The 20706-nt window shown below is 40.1% G+C and overlaps 1 protein-coding gene across 3 annotated transcripts in view; it reads right to left on the reverse strand.

Annotated features, from left to right (window-relative positions):
• The window catches only part of itprid2 (ITPR interacting domain containing 2), a 65372-nt gene that overhangs the window by 31999 nt on the left and 12667 nt on the right, over nt 1-20706 (reverse strand). For all 3 annotated transcript variants that reach the window (XM_041806755.1, XM_041806756.1, XM_041806757.1), the window contains exons 2-8: nt 18511-18634; nt 16348-16512; nt 14364-14406; nt 8055-8104; nt 7732-7785; nt 283-322; nt 84-179 (exon numbers count right to left, since the gene is read on the reverse strand). In XM_041806755.1, the coding sequence (XP_041662689.1) occupies nt 84-179; nt 283-322; nt 7732-7785; nt 8055-8104; nt 14364-14406; nt 16348-16512; nt 18511-18553 (491 nt within the window). In that variant the 5' untranslated portion in view covers nt 18554-18634. The remainder of the gene's footprint in view (nt 1-83; nt 180-282; nt 323-7731; nt 7786-8054; nt 8105-14363; nt 14407-16347; nt 16513-18510; nt 18635-20706) is intronic.

The raw sequence follows: 20706 nt of genomic DNA on the forward strand, positions 1-20706 counted from the left end.
CACACATAAATACCCCAGATCACTGCCTTACTTTCAGGATGGCCCCACAAAGGTTTTAATCAATACTGAGGAGGAGAACTAACCTGGACACAGTGCTGCTCTTCCCTGATCCTGTGGAGTTCATACTTCTTCCTCTCTCTTTAAACTGAGTCCTCTTTTGATCCGCCACAAGACCAAAACTGCACAAACGTTAACAAAGAGTAAGAAAAAAAAATCTGGAGGAGGGAGAAAAACCTCAGCATGGTTTATTGACTAAATGAATAAAATTAAAAGTGAACTCACCAGGATTCAGTTTTATTGTTACTGGACTGAAGATGGTTAGCTGCAGAGGGAAAGAAAAAGAGATTATTCAGATGCAACTATGTGTATTTATATTAGAAAAAAATCTTAAAAAGAGACTAAAGGACATCAGCACAATATGAACCTGTGAGTATATTTCATCAGTACAAGTTTAAATATAGTACAACCTCTGATCACAAGTTTCCCCCTGAGCTTAAGATAACTACTCTGATTGCTCCTTCTAAAAAGACTTAAAACTGCTTCAAAACCCCGCCTCAAACTGTAGCTGTCCAATCACAGCTAAGAAACTATTACCAAGTCAGGCTGTTGTAACATTTTTAAACCCTATACATAAGAGCAAAAGTTTGATGTTGCCACTGTTTTAATGCTGAATCTTCATGTTGTCAGTTGAGGCTGAATTTGGCAGCTTTACCAAGCTTCTAATGGGGCTTTTTGGATGCTTTCACACATGCTTTCCATACAAACTGAAAACATTACTTAGCTGATCAACCTGTGATCTTGAAAGATGCATCCATAGAAGGTGCCATTAAAACTGAAAATGGGCTTAACTTTCATTGCTTTTTCCTTATCAGAGTTTTAAAGCTAGAAATAGTAAGTTCCTGCACCGAATACTTAAAAAGTATCTGCTGTTTGTTAGTTTTTCTGTCGCTCTGCATGATCTGAAGCTGAAAATGGAGAATGGAACAGAGGAGTGTTTTAAGTCTCGTCTTAAGACCCGTTTTTATTCTTTAGTTTTTAACATCGCATGACTTGTGTGGTCCCCTGTGTCTTTTTATTATTTTATTTATTTCTATTGTTTTTATCTTTCTTTTTTTATATTTTGTATTTATATTTATTGTTTTTAGCTATTATCTATTGTTTTAGTATATTTTCTTGGTTTTATTGGTTTTATTTTGAGCACAATTGTTTATTTTTTAAATGATGATTTGTGCAGCACTTTGGAAATGTTCAGTTTATAAAATGTGCTATATAAACAAAGTGGATTGAATTGAAAATTTGCCTGGGACATGACACATAAGCAGGCTGCACAAGGTTAGCGCTGATACCTGACAACAAGGTTCCTGGTTCAAATCCCAGCCAGGCGAGGCATTTCTGTGTGGAGTTTGCATGTTCTCATATGTGTGGGTTATCTCTTCTCCCACAGTGAAAGAAAAGCTTGTTAGTTTAATTAGCGACTCTAAATTGCCCATAGGAGTGAGTGTTAGTTGTTGCTGTGCAGTGTGTGAGCGCTGTGACTGACTAGTTAACAGTCCAGGGTGTACTCCACCTCTTGCCCAATGACAGCTGGGATATCTAAAGCAGTGGTTTTCAACCTCTTTCTTTGCCTAAGGTGCTCCTAAGATCAAGACAAAATCTCAAGGAATACCATATCCATACAAAACAGCCTCTTTAAAACATTTTGCAATAGCTTGATTTGTTGTTACGTTTTGTGGTAATGTATGGTCATATGGTACATATTCCTACATCACACCAAGATTTGGCTCAAGGCACACCAGCGTGCCTTGCCCTACCATTTGAGAACCACTGATCTAAAGGATGTCTTCCTTTTAAACTGCAAAATAATTAAAGGAGTGTGCATCTCTAAATGCAGTTTGAATAAAAAAAACCCTCCAGATATGCATCAAGAAAATAATTATTTAAATAATCCTCCATTCATTTTAGAATGGTGAGCCAGAAAAAGACAAAAATAATGATTAAAGTTGCCATTAACTGTTTGCGTTGTGAGATAATGACCTACAGACAATAAACAAAAGCAAGATGTCTTAATCTCTACTTTTGTTTAAAATCTGACCTGATATGGTTTCAAATATCCATGGCATGGGATATAGTTCACTTTAGGACAACAGCCCATAGACAGTGTTTGTGAAGTGCAGGGCATAAAAAAGAAACCTCTGGGCTGACTTGACAGAGTTCCTGACTGTCAAATTTATTACAGACCAGTCAGTGCAACTGAATATGTGACGTAGTAGGCATGCTGATAAAACACAAGCTTGACAGGCAGCTGTTTTCATGTTGATACATGATTCTTCGTTATCAGTGGAGCCAGTTGGTTAACTAAACTCTAGCTGAAGCCAGTCAAGAGAAGAGCAAACACATCTTCTCCATCAAGAAAAGCTTACAGTGTGGTTCTTTGCTCTTCTTTTCATAAATAAAAGTTGTCCAGTTCTAATAAAGCTGCTTTTCCTAACAACTCTGACTGGTCCGGCCATTCACTCTCTTGGAACAAGCGTTTCAGCTCCAAGCTTTGTGAACCGGATCCACCTGATTACAGAAGTGGAATCTGGCCAAGCCATCTGCTTTGCTAGAATCATTTAACTTAATGTTTATGAATCTCTCACTCTCCTGTGCTTTGAATCTGCTGCCATTACTCATAACTCTAAATCCGTCAGAGTACTAAAACTCATCACATCTGCAGGTGTGACTGTTGTCTTCACTTCCAGTTAAAAGAACCTGTTTGGACATGTCGCTATGGTTCTGTCTGTCTCCCTCTTATCTGCTTTTCCTTTCAGTTATATTTCTTCTTCTCTGTGTTTTCTTCTGTGATGGAAAACTGGATTAAAAGGACCCAAAACTGACAGCAACTCACCTACTGACACTAATTCACCGCTTCATTTCATTCCCATTCATCCTGAATCCTTTCATTAGCTAATTCACTTCCTTTCAATTCACATGTTAACACCTTAATCCCCTCCTGTCCTGTCCTGGTAAAGTCTGAAATCATTACAGCCCATTAGGATCTGTTCATACATGACATCTCTAAAGTCTGCAGCACCACAAAGGGGGGTTAGCTTCTGCTGACAAATGTCATTTAGAGCATGAGAACGACACTTACTGTCAAAACATAGAGACACAACATGAGGTGAGATTTAGACAGACACAAGAACTAGACCGAGACCTTTTTAACAAAAGAAATGGTTTTAGTTTTACACAAATACTTCAATAGATTCAAAAAGACAAAAGCTGTCTGTTTTCCAAAGGATGTCGTGTGAAGACAGAAAATCTTGAGACATTGGGAATACAAATGCCAAACAAGCCATCAGGTAAATGCTGTGCTTGTTCAACCCAGGGGCATGGCAAAATAATCTGTTGATACAATAACAAAGTCTACACCTTTAGGGTGGAGTAAAGGGGTGAAAGTGGCCAGTAAGCATGGTCAAGGGTACTGTCCGGGCAGGCTGCCAAGAGCCTCTGGTCGTGCAGTGGATGTCCCAAGGGTTCAAAAACTACGTATAGGTATTTTACCAGGGCCAAAAGGCCCTGACAAAAGAGATGCATCAAACTTGACTCTGGCCTCCCCACCCTCTTCGCCTCCCATCCCGAGTCATGGTACGTCGGCCCCCTTGGTGAATCCTTAGCGTAATCCATGCCTAAAACTTACACACATGACTGTATAACTGAAACTGTTATTGTGTATTTATTAATTGTGCATGTTCAAGTGCTGAAAAGTGCAAAATGCATTATTTCATCCTGTCATAAAAATGCACGCAAAAGTGCTCTGAAGAGTGGTTCTTAGTTAAGGAGAAATCACATAGAAGAAAACTTTGGTGAATGTGAGAACCTTCTTAAAAATGAGTGTAAGTTGGTTTAAGTGGTTTAAGCTGAGTGGTTGAACGGTTGGCCCAGGGGACTCTAGGTGGGATGTGGGTGTCTGGGGGGGCAATCAGAACGTCATTGGTAAACAATCTGTATTGTACCTGTACTGATGAACGGTTTTGATAAAGAGAGATATTTTTCGATATGAAAACAATCTAGCAGTGTGATGGACTTTGCTTGCGATTTTTAATAATTTTTAAATAAATCTTTTTTCCCTTGGACTTATCTTTGACTTGCTGCATTGTCAAAAAGGTATTGATAAATACTGGATTGGAAATACTACATGAGTAGCAGTAAGTGGCAGCTTTAAGGTGAGCAGGGTGGCACCAATAGTACTGTAGCAGAACTGAACAAAATAAACAAGCTCTTTCCGGATCACTCACCCTTCAGATTCCATCCTTTAAGACTATTAAAGCACATTTCAAATCAGGAATTTGCTGGAAAAATAACCGATGCCTCGGCCTGTGTGCTTTGTACAAAAATTCCTTCCACACGTTGATACTTCATCCTGATCACGTGTGTAAATGAAGGACAGGTGTCTGACAAACACAACAGTGTAAGAATCAACACGTCGCTCCACGTTCATTCCTCAGTCCTGTTTCTTCACGAGGGAAAAGTCAACAGCCACAGAGGCGTGGAGACACACTGCATGCTCCGGTGAACGTCCTCCAGAGTGTGTTTGTGTTTTCATCGTTTCTCTGATCTGCTGTGAATACATCAGTAATGGCTTTGATAGAAAGTGAGTGTACAGTATGGAGGGAACAAAAGACTATAATGACTTTATGTTGTAGCAGTGAGCACTGACATGTGGGAATGCTAAATATGTACGTTGTGAATCTGACACTGAATAGCTGCTAATGAGTTGCTGCTGAGCGGTCAGAGGGTGTCTAAATATGATCAGAGATAAGCGTTTCCGGATAGAGATCTGTCTACAACAAGACTGTGACATTTTCAATATTTGGACATTTCAAAATACTGTGTGTTTAAAATGATAAAATCTGTTATTTTAAGGATGCACACTATTGAAAGTGAATTTTTAAAACACTTCACATCCTCTTCATATTTTGAACCCATTGCTGCACAAGCAAAAGAGAAAGCTGTGATGGTTAACTCAAATTCAGAGGACAAATAAGGATGCAAAGTTCCCTTAATATCCACCATACTACCTTGTAAAGGTTGCCTATGGTTAGGGATGAGGATGAAAATCTGGTTCATGTCTGAAACCTACCGGATTGAATTACAACACAGATTTAGGTGCTTCATTTCAGCACTGTGCCACCCTGATGTAACCCCCCACAACTCCAAATGAAAGGCATGAAATATACAATGGAATGACTTATGCTCACTGATTTTATTTCACCTGAGCATGGACGTCTTATATCTGTTTTACTGTCTGGATTAATGTCTTTGCTCTGCTCATGTGTTCTGACCAAGGTCATATTGACTTTGTTGTTTGTTTCTGATGCAGTATGAATTCTGGTTAAGCCTCTTAAATAGAGTTACACATGTATCATCTAATTTAAAGTTTACTTTAAACACTGAATAGCCACTGAGGAGCTGTAAAGTAAAATAAGATATTTCCTTATTTGCAAAAACAACAAAACAACGGATCTCCAACCAGGTTGGTCAGGTAAAGTCACACATCAATAATAAAGTAAAACACACAGCAAAATTGACAGTGCCTACTGCTGAGTTTAACACTTTGAAGTGTGCTTGGTCCACACCACATATAGTTAAACTACACTTTTGAAAGTTTTAAATATTTTACAATTTGACAGAACTGCAGTAACTTTTCTGTCAAGAACAAAGCAGAAAGGAAACCCTATTGCAAGGCAGTGCATAATGATGCTCTAGGCATCCTTTAGGATCACCTGAAGTCACAGGCAGGAACTCTAACTCAGTGGACAACTTCACTCATGGTGCAAATGTGTCTCACATTAAAAAAATAATCCACCAGTTACATGAGCAAAAGAACACCAGCAGGGACCAATGTACAACAGGCAACATCCAAACACAACTAAACACTCTGCCCAAGCTCATAATGGGGAACTTCAACCACACACCCACCCAGATTTAAAATCTCAGTGGGCTAAGCTGATACTTCATCCTGATCACATGTAAATGAAAGACATCAAATGACTCTTGAAAGAAATGAACTAACACTGGTGGATCAGCACAGTCAAATAACTCCAACACTGAAGACCTTTTCACTCTGGATGGAGTTAAAATTCAACAAGGTCAACAGAGGTGGCAAACCACTGTTTTCAAAATGTACTCAACACAGTACCCAAGTACACACTTGTGTACCCACAGTACACAAGTACCCCAAAAAACTACTCAATTACAGTACTTTGAGTAAATGTAAATAGTTTCTTTCCACCCCTGCTTAAAAGCATCAATTCAGGTGCCGTTTAGGCTCTGACATGGTTTAAAAAGTAAACCATCAACACCCAACCCTACATGTGGTTACAAACTAGAGAAACATTTTGCACAATGTTTTTGGAAATAGGAAAGGATTTATTCCATTAAGTTGTAGTCAAAGCCTTACTCATTAAATTGTGCACCACACTGGCAAGGATTTGGTACCAGTGGTACCACTTTCTTGCAGAAGTTTACCTGCATGTTTTTGTAATTAAACTGAAGAATACTAAGTGCCCATACAAATACTAAGTGCACAGGACATTGATTGTTTTTACTGTGGTACTATAAACACACTAATATCCTTTGGTTTTTACTGGTATCATATCAATCTTTATAATTCTGGTACCATGACAGACATTGGGTACGGCATTCTGTGATGTGTATCCCAATGTGGGCTTGCAAACACTTCAGAAATCCACTGTTAGTTTACCAAGTTTGACAGTGCATTTAAAAATGTGAGCCAAGACCCTGCCATGCAAAGTGAGGCCATATCTCAACAACATCCAGAAGCGCTGCAGACTTCATGAGCCCAAGCTCATCTGAGATGGCCAAGATTGGAAAAATGTACTGTCTTCTGATGGATCCCTATTCCAAATAGTTTGGAAAAAACTTCCTTCTTTATCAGACTGTTATCAACCTGTGATGCTTTGAGGTGTATTATTGCCCATGGTATGGGTAACCTGAACAGCTGTTAACATATGATTAATACTGAGAGGTGCATACAGGTTTTGGAGCAGCATATACTTCCATCCAGATGTCATCCAGGCGAAGCCCCTGCTTATTTAGCATGACACTGCAAAGCCACGTTCTGCACAATGTTACAACAACATGGCCTCAAAGTGAAAGAGTGCATCTAAAAACAGCACAGAGCTGTCTGCCATTGAAAATGTAGGGCACATTGTAAAAATGGAGACCCTACATTGTTCAAGCAAGAATGGGAAAGAATTACACATTCAGTACTTTTCTTTTCAAAGTGTTTATCAATGTGCCTATTTTTGTTTTAGGATTTGCAAATCACTGTATTCGGATTTTATTCACATTTGACAGAATGTCCCAACTTTTTTGGAATTGAGGTCAGCAAATTAGTTGGATAATGCACCCCTTGCTAAAGAACTACAGAAGCTTGGCCATTACTATCTTTTTCACACAGGGACCACCCTAATCACCTCTTCTAACCCTTGAACAGATGCAGGAGCCATGAAGCATTAACAATCTACAACATCTCACCTCTACTAAAAATCTGCACACTGAGATTTTAAAAGCAGAACAAAAGGACTTAACAAAACATTAAAGTGTTTCTCTTACTTGGTGGAGTCAGTTTTAAAACATAACAAGCATAACTTTGAAGGAAACTCTTAACAATGAGCAGAGATCTGTAATCTTGTTTGAACTGTGAGTTTTTTTCTCCGTACTGACCTTCAGCTCCCAGTGAAAGGTCATCTTCGAAGCTGCAGCCGTTCCTCGGCGCCCCTGTTCTCACACACAGACACGCACAGTTAACCAAAGTGGTTAGGTAACAAAAAAAAACCTAAAGTTTTATAACATAAGACAAATCTACAAACACTGACGCTCAGACAGCAAATAACTAAAACCAATATTCTGACTTTAAAACAAGTTTTAAGACTGGTTCAAAGTTTTTAGTCATAAACCAAAGTCCCCCAAAGGGAGGAGGTTTCCTCAGGGGTTGGGGTTCTTACAAGGTAATATGTAAACGACACAGACAGAAAAATGTGACTTACCTCTGCTGGGAGAAGCACTCTGATCGTCTAAAGAGGCACCGAGGGGAGTCCTAGATAAAAGACGAAGAGAAGAAGAGAGAGGGAGAGTTAAATATCAACTCAAACTTTAAAATCACATTTGTACAGGTGTGTTATGTTCTTAGTCGTCATTTTAAAGTTTGAGTTAAATATCAACTCAAGCTTCAAAATGACGACTAAGAACATAACACACCTGTACAAATGTGATCAGATTAGCTCTTTTTAGCGCTAAGTATACAGGGCAAAACGCACCAGCTGCATCACCTGTTAGCATGTTATGTAATGACACTAGACACAACACCTTTAAGAAGTTGACTACACAGTTTACAAGTTGTCACAATGGTCAATATGCTTCAGAAAATATTCAATGATGGTTACTTTCAGTGGTAAACTCACATATCGAGGCTAACTCTTGCTTGCTAACATGCTGTCAGGCTCAGAAAGTATCTCAACCTAAAAACTAAACAACACTTAGTTAAGTTACCAGAATACCTCCTAGTCTGTTTTCAGATAAATTTCCCAATTTGACTATCAGGCTAAGGCGAAGTATCATAACACCGAGTTCTGGCTAGGTTCCTCAGGCTAAATGGCTAATCTGACTGCTAGTAAGACAAAGCTAAGCTGACACTCCAATTTTAAGACATCTGTCTTTCAGAGGCGAAACAACCACATCTTACTGCATTAAGGGTTAAGGCTCAGTAATCAAGGCTAGCTGTTAAATAAAGTCAACACTATACAAGAGTCTAAAATTCTTCAACCTGAAGCTTACTAATGCATACTTAGTGCCTTTGAGGTATATGCTATCTATTTTAGTGCTTCCTGTCTGTCAAGCTAGGGTTAAATAACTTAAACTATTTTAAAGCTTTTTGCCAGGCAAGTTAAGATTCTGTGATTGAGGCTAAATGCTTCTATGAGAAATTCGCCACACAAGCACTGTGTTTCAGACAAAGAGCTTAGTCAGGCTAACTACCTGTTAGGTTAAGGCTTAGAAAAGCAGGCTAAGTGTTTCTTCAGAGCTAATTTTAGCCTGCTAACTGGCTATCAGCCAACGGCTAATTTAAGCATGTTAACTACTTGTTAGGTTGAGGCTTAGAAGAGCTAATTTGGATGTATTGAGCTTTTTAAAGCCAATCTAAGCATTTAGATAGGCAAACTATCTGTGGACTTAAGTGGCAGGCTGAGTGTTTCTTCAAAGCTAAACTGAACCTGCAAACTGGCTGATAGCTAAAGGCTAATTTAAGGAAGATAACTATTTGTTGAGTTCAGGCTTAGAAAAGCAGGCTAACTACCACATACATAGTGCTTTTAAGGTATTTGCTAACTGTTTTAGTGCTACCTAGCTGTCAGACTAGGGCTAAATGACAAATACTGTGCCCACTGGATAAAGGCTTTTATCCCAAAACTAACTGGTCAGTACAGGCTTATTAGGCTAACTGAGTGTTTCATATAGGCTAATTAAAGCATGCTAACTATCTGTCAGGTCAAGATGAACCAAGATTTAGCCATAACCAGATAGATGCTAACTATCTGTTGTGCTAGTTGCCTATCAGGCTGAATTACACACTGCTAACCGCATGCAGATTTAGAAATATCCTTGTCCTTTTGACGCACTGGTTGCAGGATCGAATCCCGCTTCTCTCTAAGCTAAGCTAAGCTAACCAGTCAGACAAAGGCTGACTACACTGGGGTTTACTGTCATTTGGTAAAAACCATTCCACCAACTTTGAGTCGGGCTTAAGCGAAGTCAAGCATGCTAACTACTAGCAAAAGGCACACTTAGTATCCCAACATTAAATGCTTGCCATCTTAAACAAGACCCTGGATAAAAGCCAATCAGGCTGACAATACTGAAACAAACGTGTTCCCAGACCAAATCCTCTCTAAAGCACCTCTCCAAGTAGTTCTACTGACCAGACTAGTTGTCCCCGGCTAAAGAGCTGATAGATCAGGCTAGTTGACAGCAGCAGCAAGCTAGCTGCTCCGAGCTGCTTTCTGCAGCTGAATGCTGCAAACACTGAGCTGTTACACAACCTGCAGCTCTTATCAATGGGACAAACTTCATGCCACCATTTATACAAACACACGAGCACCAACCACACTCAGGGATGGTTGTGTAAGAGTGCGCAGCCGCATTAATCCTCCTACTTTGAACCGGCAGCCATGTTGGCCTCGGGCCCCTTCCCCAAAGCTGTTGCCATTGTTACCCGTGATTCTGTGTCTGGTGGTCATGTTACCACGGTGATGTTACAGAGGACACGTCTGAATGCTGTAAAGCCGGAGCACTGAGAGTGACAGCAGCTACCACAGCATGCATCTGAGTGATAAGAGTGTTGACTCAGCAGGAGGAACTCCTCCTCTGTTTACACTCCTTTCTTTTTCTGTCTTTCTTTCTCTTATAACAGTTTCTTCCTGTGTATTTCTTCTCTCTTCCCCCTCACTGCTGTACGTGCTCGATCTCTGGGTGTGGATCTCCCACCTTTGTGCCCATGTGATCTGTGTGTTGTATGTCTAGGCGTCGGCCATGTGTCAGTGTCTACGTCAGCAGCTGATAACTCTGCTCCTAAACACACAAATGTAACACCTCCAGAAAACCAATAAGCCATTCTGCCCCTGAACCTGTCGGTCAGGATTCAGGAGAAAGAAGCTTGTTTACTCTACTTTCCTGCTGATCATTTCCAACATATCCACCAGTTTTCTTTATTTATACACAGGCTTTTAGTTATTTTTGAGGCAAGTCTACACAAGGCAACTTGAAACCTTCTGAAGAGAAACAAACAATGACTACATTTCTTCAGCTTTAATCAACGAGTGAAGACAGTTATCAGTTTTTGCAAACATTACACTGAGGTTACGGAAATATTTGGGACTTTTTTGCATAAAATGATTTAAAAATTACACAGTCTGTCATTTTAATGAGTGATGGCATGGGAAAGTGTAGAAACTATGAAAACTATATATATTTCAATGACGGGCGACTGATGGCCTGGGGGCCACATACGGCCTCCTCTCCTTATTTTGATCTTGGCAGATTTTTCTCTACATCTTGATTGGAGTCCACCTGTGTTAAACAAAATCGATTGGACATGATTTAGAAAGGCACATGCCTCTCTATGGAAGGCCTTGCATCTCACAATGCATATCAGAGCAAAAACCAAGCCATGAGGTCAAAGGAACCGCCTGCAGAGCTCAGAGACAGAATTGTTGCAAGGCACAGATCTGGGGAAGGTTACAAAAAAATCTGCTGTACTGAAAGTTCCCAAAAGCACAGTGGCCTCTATAATACATAAATGAAAGATGGGCAGAATGGCCTTAGTAAGAGAGGTGACCAAGAACCTAATGGTCACTCTGACTGAGCTCCAGAGATCCTGTGTGGAGGAAGGCAGGAAGGCTGCTCTCCTCAGTGCAAAACAGATGAAAGCCCACTTCGCATATGCAAAAATCTCCAATAAAAAGCCAAGGGGGCTTTCATGTGTGAGGAGATACTTCTGTCTAGCTACTCTGCCATAAAGCCCAGATCAGTGGAGGGCTGCAGTGACGGTTGTCCTTCTGGACTTTTGTCCCATCTCCACACAGATCTCTGGAGCTCAGTCAAAGTGATTATCAGGTTCTTGATCAACTCTCTTACTTAGACCATTCTGTCTCCGGCTGCTCAGTTTGGGCAGGTGGACAGCTCTTGGAAAAGTATTGGCTGTGCCATACCAAGACTGTATTTGAGAATTATGGATGCCACTGTGCTCATGGGGAACCTTCAGAGCAGCAGGTATGTTTTTGTAACCTTCCTCAGATCTTTGCATCACAGCAATCCTGACTCTGAGCTCTGCAGGTGGTTCCTTTGACCTCAACGCTTGGCTTTTGCTCTGATATACATTGTCAGCTCTGAGGTCTTCTATAGAGAAGTGTTTGTCTTTCCATATCATGTCCAGTCAATTTAATTTACAACAGGTAAATGCAATCAAGCTGTAGAAATATCTCAGTAAATATCTACAGAACTGGGAGGAGCCTAAGTTCAATTTCCAGTGGTTTTGCAAAAAGTCTGAATACTAATATCAATGTGATATTACAGTTTCTTATTTTTAATAAAACTGCAAAATTTTCCAAAATTCTGTTTTCACTTTTTCATAATGGGACACTGAGTGTAGATCCATTAGGGAAAAAATGAATTCAAACAGCTGTAGCATCAGGCTCCAACATAACAAAATAGATTAAAAAAGCAAGGGGGGGGGGGCTGAATACTTTCTTAATGCACTGTATATTAGAATAAAGTTAACTCTTATTTTAATGGCATCAAAAAATCTTTTTTTTGCTTATTTGTAAGTTAAGACAATAAAATGAAACATTAATATTTGCATGAGGAAAGTTATTTATATGTCCCTTTTCCAAAATTAAGAGTGATTCTGATTATTATTTTAAGTGTATCTTGCAATTTACACCAATCAGGCCCTCTTGCAATGAGAATAATAATTATGTGACTCCTCTGTTACCAAATTATCCTATCCCTGATCTATTTCATAAGAAGAGAGGGAAAAATCTGTTAAAACTGGAGGCAAACTACTGCATACTATCTAAACAGCATAAAAACATTAGCAATAATTCCATACCAGGGTTTGCAATGTTAATGTAAATTTATACATCGTCCATGAGTTTGCCTGCAGTTTTTGCTCTGTGCAAACAAGGCATGATCAATTATTTAAAGTCTGAGACTTCTGATTTCCGCCTGAGTTCCTCAAGGCTCTGGATGTTGTAGGGCTGTCTTGGTTGACACGCCTTTGCAACATCGCGTGGACATCAGGGACAGTGCCCCTGGACTGGCAGACTGGGGTGGTGGTTCCCCTCTGATCCCCCCTCTTTAAGAAGGGGGATCGGAGGGTGTGTTCCAATTATAGGGGGATCACACTTCTCAGCCTCCCCGGTAAGGTCTATTCAGGGGTCCTGGAGAGGAGGGTCCATCGGATAGTCGATCCTCAGATCCAGGAGGAGCAATGTGGTTTTCGTCCTGGTCGTGGAACAGTGGACCAGCTCTACACTCTCGGCAGGGTCCTAGAGGGTGCATGGGAGTTTGCCCAACCAGTCTACATGTGTTTTGTGGACCCGGAGAAGGCATTCGACCGTGTCCCTCGGGGAATCCTGTGGAGGGTGCTCCGGGAATATGGGGTACCAGACCCCCTGATAAGGGCGGTTCAGGCCTTGTACGACCGGTGTCAGAGCTTGGTCCACATTGCCGGAAGTAAGTCGGACTCGTTTCCGGTGCAGGTTGGACTCCGCCAGGGCTGCCCTTTATCACCGGTTCTGTTCATAACTTTCATGGACAGAATTTCTAGGCGCAGCCAGGGCATTGAGGGCGTCTGGTTTGGTGGCCTCAGGATTGGGTCTCTGCTTTTTGCGGATGATGTGGTTCTGTTGGCTTCATCAGGCCATGACCTTCAGCTCTCACTCGAACGGTTCGCAACCGAGTGTGAAGCGGCTGGGATGAGAATCATCACCTCCAAATCTGAGGTCATGGTCCTCAGTCGGAAAAGGGTGGAATGCCCTCTCCGGGTTGGGATTGAGATCCTGCCCCAAGTGGAGGAGTTCAAGTATCTCGGGGTCTTGTTCACGAGTGAGGGAAGAATGGAGTGAGAGATCGACAGGCAGATCGGCGCGGCGTCTGCAGTGATGCGGTCTCTGCACCGGTCTGTCGTGGTGAAGAAAGAGCTGAGTCGAAAGGCGAAGCTCTCGATTTACTGGTCGATCTATGTTCCAACCCTCACCTATGGTCATGAGCTGTGGGTCGTGACCGAAAGAACAAGATCACGGATACAGGCAGCTGAAATGAGTTTCCTTCGCAGGGTGTCTGGGCTCTCCCTTAGAGATAGGGTGAGAAGCTCGGCCATTCGCGAGAGACTTGGAGTAGAGCCGCTGCTCCTCCACGTTGAGAGGAGCCAGATGAGGTGGCTCGGGCATCTGGTCCGGCAAGTCCCACTGGGAGGAGACCCCGGGGAAGACCTAGGACACGCTGAGAGACTATGTTGCTCGGCTGGCCTGGGAACGCCTTGAGATCCCCCAGGAAGAGCTGGACGAAGTGGCTGGGGAGAGGGAAGTCTGGGTCTCCCTGCTTAGGCTGCTGCCCCCGCGACCCAATCTCGGATAAGCGGAAGAAGATGGATGGATGGATGGATGGACTTCTGATTTTTTTTCTAGTTTCATGTACACGTTTCAATTGTGAAAACCCTGGCATGTGACAGTTGCAACACAGGCTAAAACAGGACATTACCAGCACTGTTAGGTATTTATGATGCAGAATCAATACTGTACCTGCATTCAATCAGCCAGCTGGCTATGTTGTTGGGAACTTGCCCTGGCAGGGAGAGAGAGAGAGAGAGAGAAAGAGAGAGAGAGAGAGAGAGAGAGAGAGAGAGAGGTGGCAGCATGTTAGAGCAATATACCAGCAGATGTCATGTGTAGCAGTGATTACAACATGCTGTAAAAGCATTACAGCAGTGCTTGACCTCAGGATATCACTCTACATATAACAGCTGATTATGGTGATGATTCCAGTAGGGACTAATTCCACCTCATTTCACATCTAGATGACCTATATCTTGTTTCAGGTCAAGCAATTGTGCTGCAGCTCACCTGTATTTTCAGATTAGTATTGAGTAAAAAAGGTCATCAAAGTTTCTAAAAGCCTGAGAGGAAATCTTAAACTCTCCTGCTCATTCTTTTCAGATATGATATATAACAAGAGAAATGCATATTCTCATGATGACAAAGCTTGAGCTGGAGTATGTGTTACACTTTTCACTTTTAACAAATGATTCTAACCAATAAACTATTATCCAGCTCCACAAGCTTAAAGACAGATTACAATTAAACAAAGCCAGCATGGCTTGAAAGGATTGCGCATGTTTAAACAAGACTAACCTCATGTCTGGACCACAAGCGTCACATTAGCGTCATAATCACATGATGACAGACTTCTTGCACAGTAAACTGTCAATACCCGTTCTATCTTGTGTATTGAAATAAGAGCTCGCAATGGGACCTTACAATATATAGTGACTTGAAATGATTTCATACAGGATAAATAATTAATAGCACTGTTTTTGAGTGGTTAAATAAAAGATTTTAATCATTATCCAGATGGCAGGTTGCTGTTACACATGTGAGAAATATTATTGATTATAAAGACTATTTTCTGCAAGAACATGCAGGATCAAAAAGGATGGGATGCCTTTTGTATAGAACTAGTTTGGAGTCTTTACGTGTGCAAATGTTTGCATGCCTGACTTTGACAGGCATCCTGATGTGTGCACGCTATCAAGCCCAAATAGATCATGCTAAACCCACGTTTTTAAAGCTTGACGCCCACGTTCATAGTCATGCAAAATAGCCACTGTAACACATGATAGTCTCTTTGTTGTTGTAGAGTTGTAATAACATATAGTTGAACAAATTCCCAAGGCACACCTAGACTCAGCTAATGTGCCTTGTCACACCATTTGAGAACCACTGGTCTAGACAAAAACAGTTGGCCAGCTAACCAAAGCGACAAAATTTTTAATATTTCATTGCTAAACACACCATTCTAGAATTAATGTGAAAAGCAATGAAAAAATATAGGGATATTTTTACGATAAAAACTGAGTTTATGATGTAGAAATGTATGACTCGAAGTTTCGTGAAAACCTTTTTAAGCTCCTGTTTTGTTCCCATACTGCTTTTTATTAAAGCGAGTCTTACGAGAACTTAAGCAATCAGTGCTGTAAAATAAAGACTATATGCATGCAATCATCTCTTCTAAAAATGCATTACAGAAAAGAATTCAAGATTCTTCCTATTTACTTAAAAAGTCATTTATTTTGCAGAACAGCTTTTTGCAGAAGCAATGGGAACCACTGCTCAACACTAAAACACTGATGTTAGGCTTTTTAAGCCACATTAATATCAAGTGTTGGATTGGTAAATAAGCTTTAAGAACTATTTGTTTGACCGATTATATAATCCAGTCTCTGCTGCCAGGTAACCTTAAAAACATCATATTATTGGCCTCTCTGTTCTATAATTTCTTCTTGCTTATCAGCTGACTTACATACTGACACTGATACACAACTCTGATAAGATTGAATCTGCACTAAGTTTGGCACAGGGCTGTAAGTTTAACAGGAACTGAGTGTCGGGTGTTGATGCAGAAAATTCCACCACAACAAAATGGCTTTATCTATAAACAGCTATCATGCAGATTTTTAAAGTATTTCAGTCAAAACACTGATTTAATGGTGGACATGCTCAGTCTTACCTGGTTCATCTGATGGTCTCTGTGTCTCTGAGTTCTTCTGGTTCTGTTGTGGCTCCTGGGGGCCACATGTCTCCGGTCCTGATTCCTGCCAGATGGAGTCCCTGCTCTGAGCCCAGGCCCGGCGCCGCAGACAGGCTACGTTGGAGTCTGAATGCACTCTGGGATCTGAGGATAAATCATGCAAGCAATCTGTCTGAGCACCAGGCTGCAGTGAAGTCATCGATCAGGTTTGACAAGTATCCGACCTGACAAACAGAAACTACAACTGATCCAATACAAACAGGTGAGTGGAGCAGGGTGATCACATGCATTAGCCCCCACCTTCACATCTAGGTCACCTTTCTGTCCTTTCTGACCACCATGTGTGCATTAGTCACCTACAGCTCATGATCTGTTTGTTCAGGCTTTGTAGAAGGAAGCTGGATTTATGAACAATATATCATTACTCTGACAATGACATAACCAACTGTCCTGTTAGCTAACTGAGTGTTTGACCATTCCTTTACCTAGCAAACAGTTCAACAATATAACCATCACTTTTGGCTTTTTTGAAAGGGGTCTGGCTGCTGATGGCAGATCTCAAATGCCCCCTTCAGCAGACCAAGACCATGAGACACCATCTTTTTCATGAAATAACCACATTGCAAACATAACATGCTCAGCAACATTTCATAAATAAAACAGAAAAAACAGGTAAGAGGTCTGATCTAGAAATAAATTATATATACACTCAATTTAAAAGAAGATACTCAAACAGTAGCTGGTTTTACTAAAGCTATGTTAGCTTTAGCTAAAGCTAACATAGCTTTAGCTAAAGCTAACATAGCTTTGCTAGCTACACAGTCAACGTTACAACATAGCTATAGGGAGCCAAGGTTGCAAATACTACTTCTAAAACGTGTCTATCTTTATCAAACATAGCATTAGCTTACATAACTGACATAGCTTTGTTTGCTTTTGTTTTAGTAACTTTAGCTACATAGCTACATTATATATGTGGCTTACATAGCTAACATAGTTTCTTTACCTTTAGATTTAGCTACATTTGTCACGTGGCTTAGGTAGCTTACGTAGCTTCATCATCTTGAGATTTAGCTTTATTAGCTAAGCTGCTACATTACCAACAGAGCTTACAAAGCTATTATAGTTTCTTTATCTTCAGATTTTGCCACATCAGCTACATAGCTGTTACTTATGTGGCTTACATACCTTAAGTAGCATCTTTAGCTTAAAATTTCGCTACATTAGCTACATAGAAACATTAGCTATGTAAGCAACGTAGGTAGCATAGCTACATTATTTTTTATAGCTTCATTATCTTGAGATTTAGCTACATTAGCTACATCAGCTACATTAGCTACGTTACCTATGTGGCTTACATAGCTTACAAGATGTTGCAAGCTTTAATTTTGGCTACATTAGCAGACTGTTTATTTGGCTTCATTAAACATTTTATAATTAGGTTTTGTAGATCAGGTTTTTGTACGTGGCTTTCATACCTGAAGTAGCTTCTTTATCTTAAAATTTAGCTACATTAGCTACATAGCAACATTAGCTATGTAGGCAACATAGGTAGCATAGCTATATTATTTTTTCAGACCTTCATTATCTTGAGATTTTAGCTACATTAGCTATGTTACCTACGTGATTTACGTAGCTTACAAGATGTTGTTAGCTTTAATCTTAGCTACATTAGCAGACTGTTCACTTGGCTTTATTAAACATTTTGTAATAAGGTTTTGCAGGTCAGGTCTTTGACTGTAACTACTGGTATCCTAACCCTTACTTTAACCCTAAATTGAATCTGATTTTATTTAGAAAGTTTTAGAGTATTTTTCCATTCTGACAGAATTTCATTGTAGTTGTCTGAGAGCGATAACCATTTCAATTTTCCTCTATCTATTTTGGCTGACCATTTCAACTTTCTAACCATTACTTTTTAACAATTTCTTATTTCTTATAGATATTATACATAGCTTTTTCCAGCTTTTTCTACTTTTACCCAGTACTGCAAGAAAAATGTTCTTTCTGCTCTATTGTAAGGACAACAGCCTCTGTTCATGAAGCTCAAGGAAATAACGACTAGGTTACTGGCACCCTTTTTTCTTATTACTCTTGACTAATAGTTTTACCCCAAAAATAATAAAAAGTCAGATGGCTGACCTGCAGCAGTGCTAGTTTCCACTCCCAGAGCTCCACTCTCCATCTCTGGCTGTCGGTTGTGTCGTGTTTGGGTCAGTCAGAGAAGACTGACGACTTTAAGGCAACATCAGCAACAGGTGCACACCTGGAGAGAGAGAGGCAGAGAAAGAAAAGTAAAGATTAATCAAACGATATAGAAATGTTCAAGCAAAAACAGATTAAAGTCAATAAGGAATATGCTGACCACAAATTGGCAAACAGGCTCTCAGTGCATAACAAGTGACTCATACTGGGGGGATGAAACAGTGGGGAAGTTATTTTGTGGTGAGATGAGAAGCTGAGAAGCATCTTTTATTATTAATGTCCAAGTTACCCACACTGAGGCCAGCTGAGATAACACACAGACTGATCTTTAGAGATGTGTTTTGTCTCCGTTTAATGAACTAGTATGAGTTAAATTCCTCTGAGAAGTCTCACTGTTGGTTTTGCAAATAAAACTCTCTAAAATGTCAGCTTAAAGTGGTGAGGGATATTTTTCACTGTTTCTTGGGTGAGTGGATTAATTTTAAACACAATGAACAAATGGAGGAAGAAAAATGTGAGTAAATGCTCCAAAAGTCTATGACAGAGCAGTCCCAGCAGCTGCCTTTAACCTTAAACTGTTCGCAGATAGAAACCTATTAATAGGTCATTTGGTTACACCGTGCTAAAAATAGCTAAGGTGGAGGAACAGGCAGAAAGTCACAGACTAAAATAAAACTTGAGGCTACAATAACAAAAGAAGGTCAAGAAGGAAAATTTTCCCCTTGGATTTAGAGACTGGATGGGGAAGATAGAGAGGAAGAGGCAGAGAAAAAGAAGAACGTGTGAAACAGGAAACCAGTGTTTAGAATAAAGAACAGAGCCACTTCCTGTCCAAGAGAGATGGCGGGGCTGATGTAGGGATGGATTTATTTTTAGATTTCTCTTGTAAATGCAAAACAAACTGGAATGTCAGAAAACAACAACACAGAGGCAGACAGTGTGCAGAGAGTGAGTCTTTTGTTGAATCCTTAACATACAGCTGTCAGAGCAGCTGCTCGGTCTTTATCCTCATCACAGACCCTGAAGACATCCTTCAGCCTGACTATCTGTCCTTTAATATCAACACAGCTCTTATAGGTTTAAAGGAGGCTATAAAGCTTTAAATGTCTGGGTTTTATTTGATTCTGGTAGTTTTTGAAGGTTTTAATTTGTCGAGACTTCAAAGTGGAGAAAAGCATTAACCTGTAATGTCATAAAAGTTTGAATTAAATGTCTTTATCATGCCTCACTCTCCAGTGATTAAGAAAGAGGCTAATGCAGAAGTGTAAAAATGCCTTAATCATACTGGAAGCTCGCCGCAGAAGCAGAGAAATGTCCACAACAGCCTTTACTGAAATACTATTTATACAGCAGAAATACAGAAATAAACTTGAATACAGCTTGGTTCATAAACTTTTTCAGTCTCAACAGCTCATTTTGTTAGAACACATCCATTTGATTACATTAAAGATTGAAGATCTGCATGCATTAGCATAATTAGGATCTTGGGTGGCCTGACTGACAGGTGGAGGTGATGTAGCTGTTAACCAAGAGGGTTACAGGGAATTTATACTTCTGTACTGAATCTACATTTTGGCATACACTGCTCATCTAACCCTAAACCTATGCAGAAGCCTATGCATGCACCTACTAAAACTACAAACTGCACATTAAAACAACACTGACCCCAAGCCCTGTGATTGGTCCACTGGGTAGCTTTGGGTGACAGCCAGTCTCTTAGCAATGTCTACAGGCATACTGTACAGTATGTACACTAGAGTAGTGCTGCACAATTCATTTAATCACAATTGCAATGTCAAATTGTGCAATTTAAAAAATACATAAAAGGCTACAATTATTTTTTTGGATTAAGTAGTACTTGAGGGCTTACAAAAATATATGCAGAAAGGCCTTTCATTTTACAAAAGTGCTACTTTATGCTTCTTAATATTTGTATATTTTGAGTTGAGCGATATACACTTTGAAACTCTCATTATTCTGCGCATTTTCATTGAAAACCAAGCAAATAGACTCATATTACCATTTATGTTATAGTAATGGCAATTGCAAATCACAATATTGTCCAGAATTATTGCAATTGCATTGTCTACAGGCAACGATATAATAGACGAGATTTACTTGTCAACATCCAAA

This window comes from Cheilinus undulatus, linkage group 15, assembly GCF_018320785.1.
Source record: "Cheilinus undulatus linkage group 15, ASM1832078v1, whole genome shotgun sequence".
Classification (NCBI taxonomy): Eukaryota; Metazoa; Chordata; class Actinopteri; order Labriformes; family Labridae; genus Cheilinus; species Cheilinus undulatus.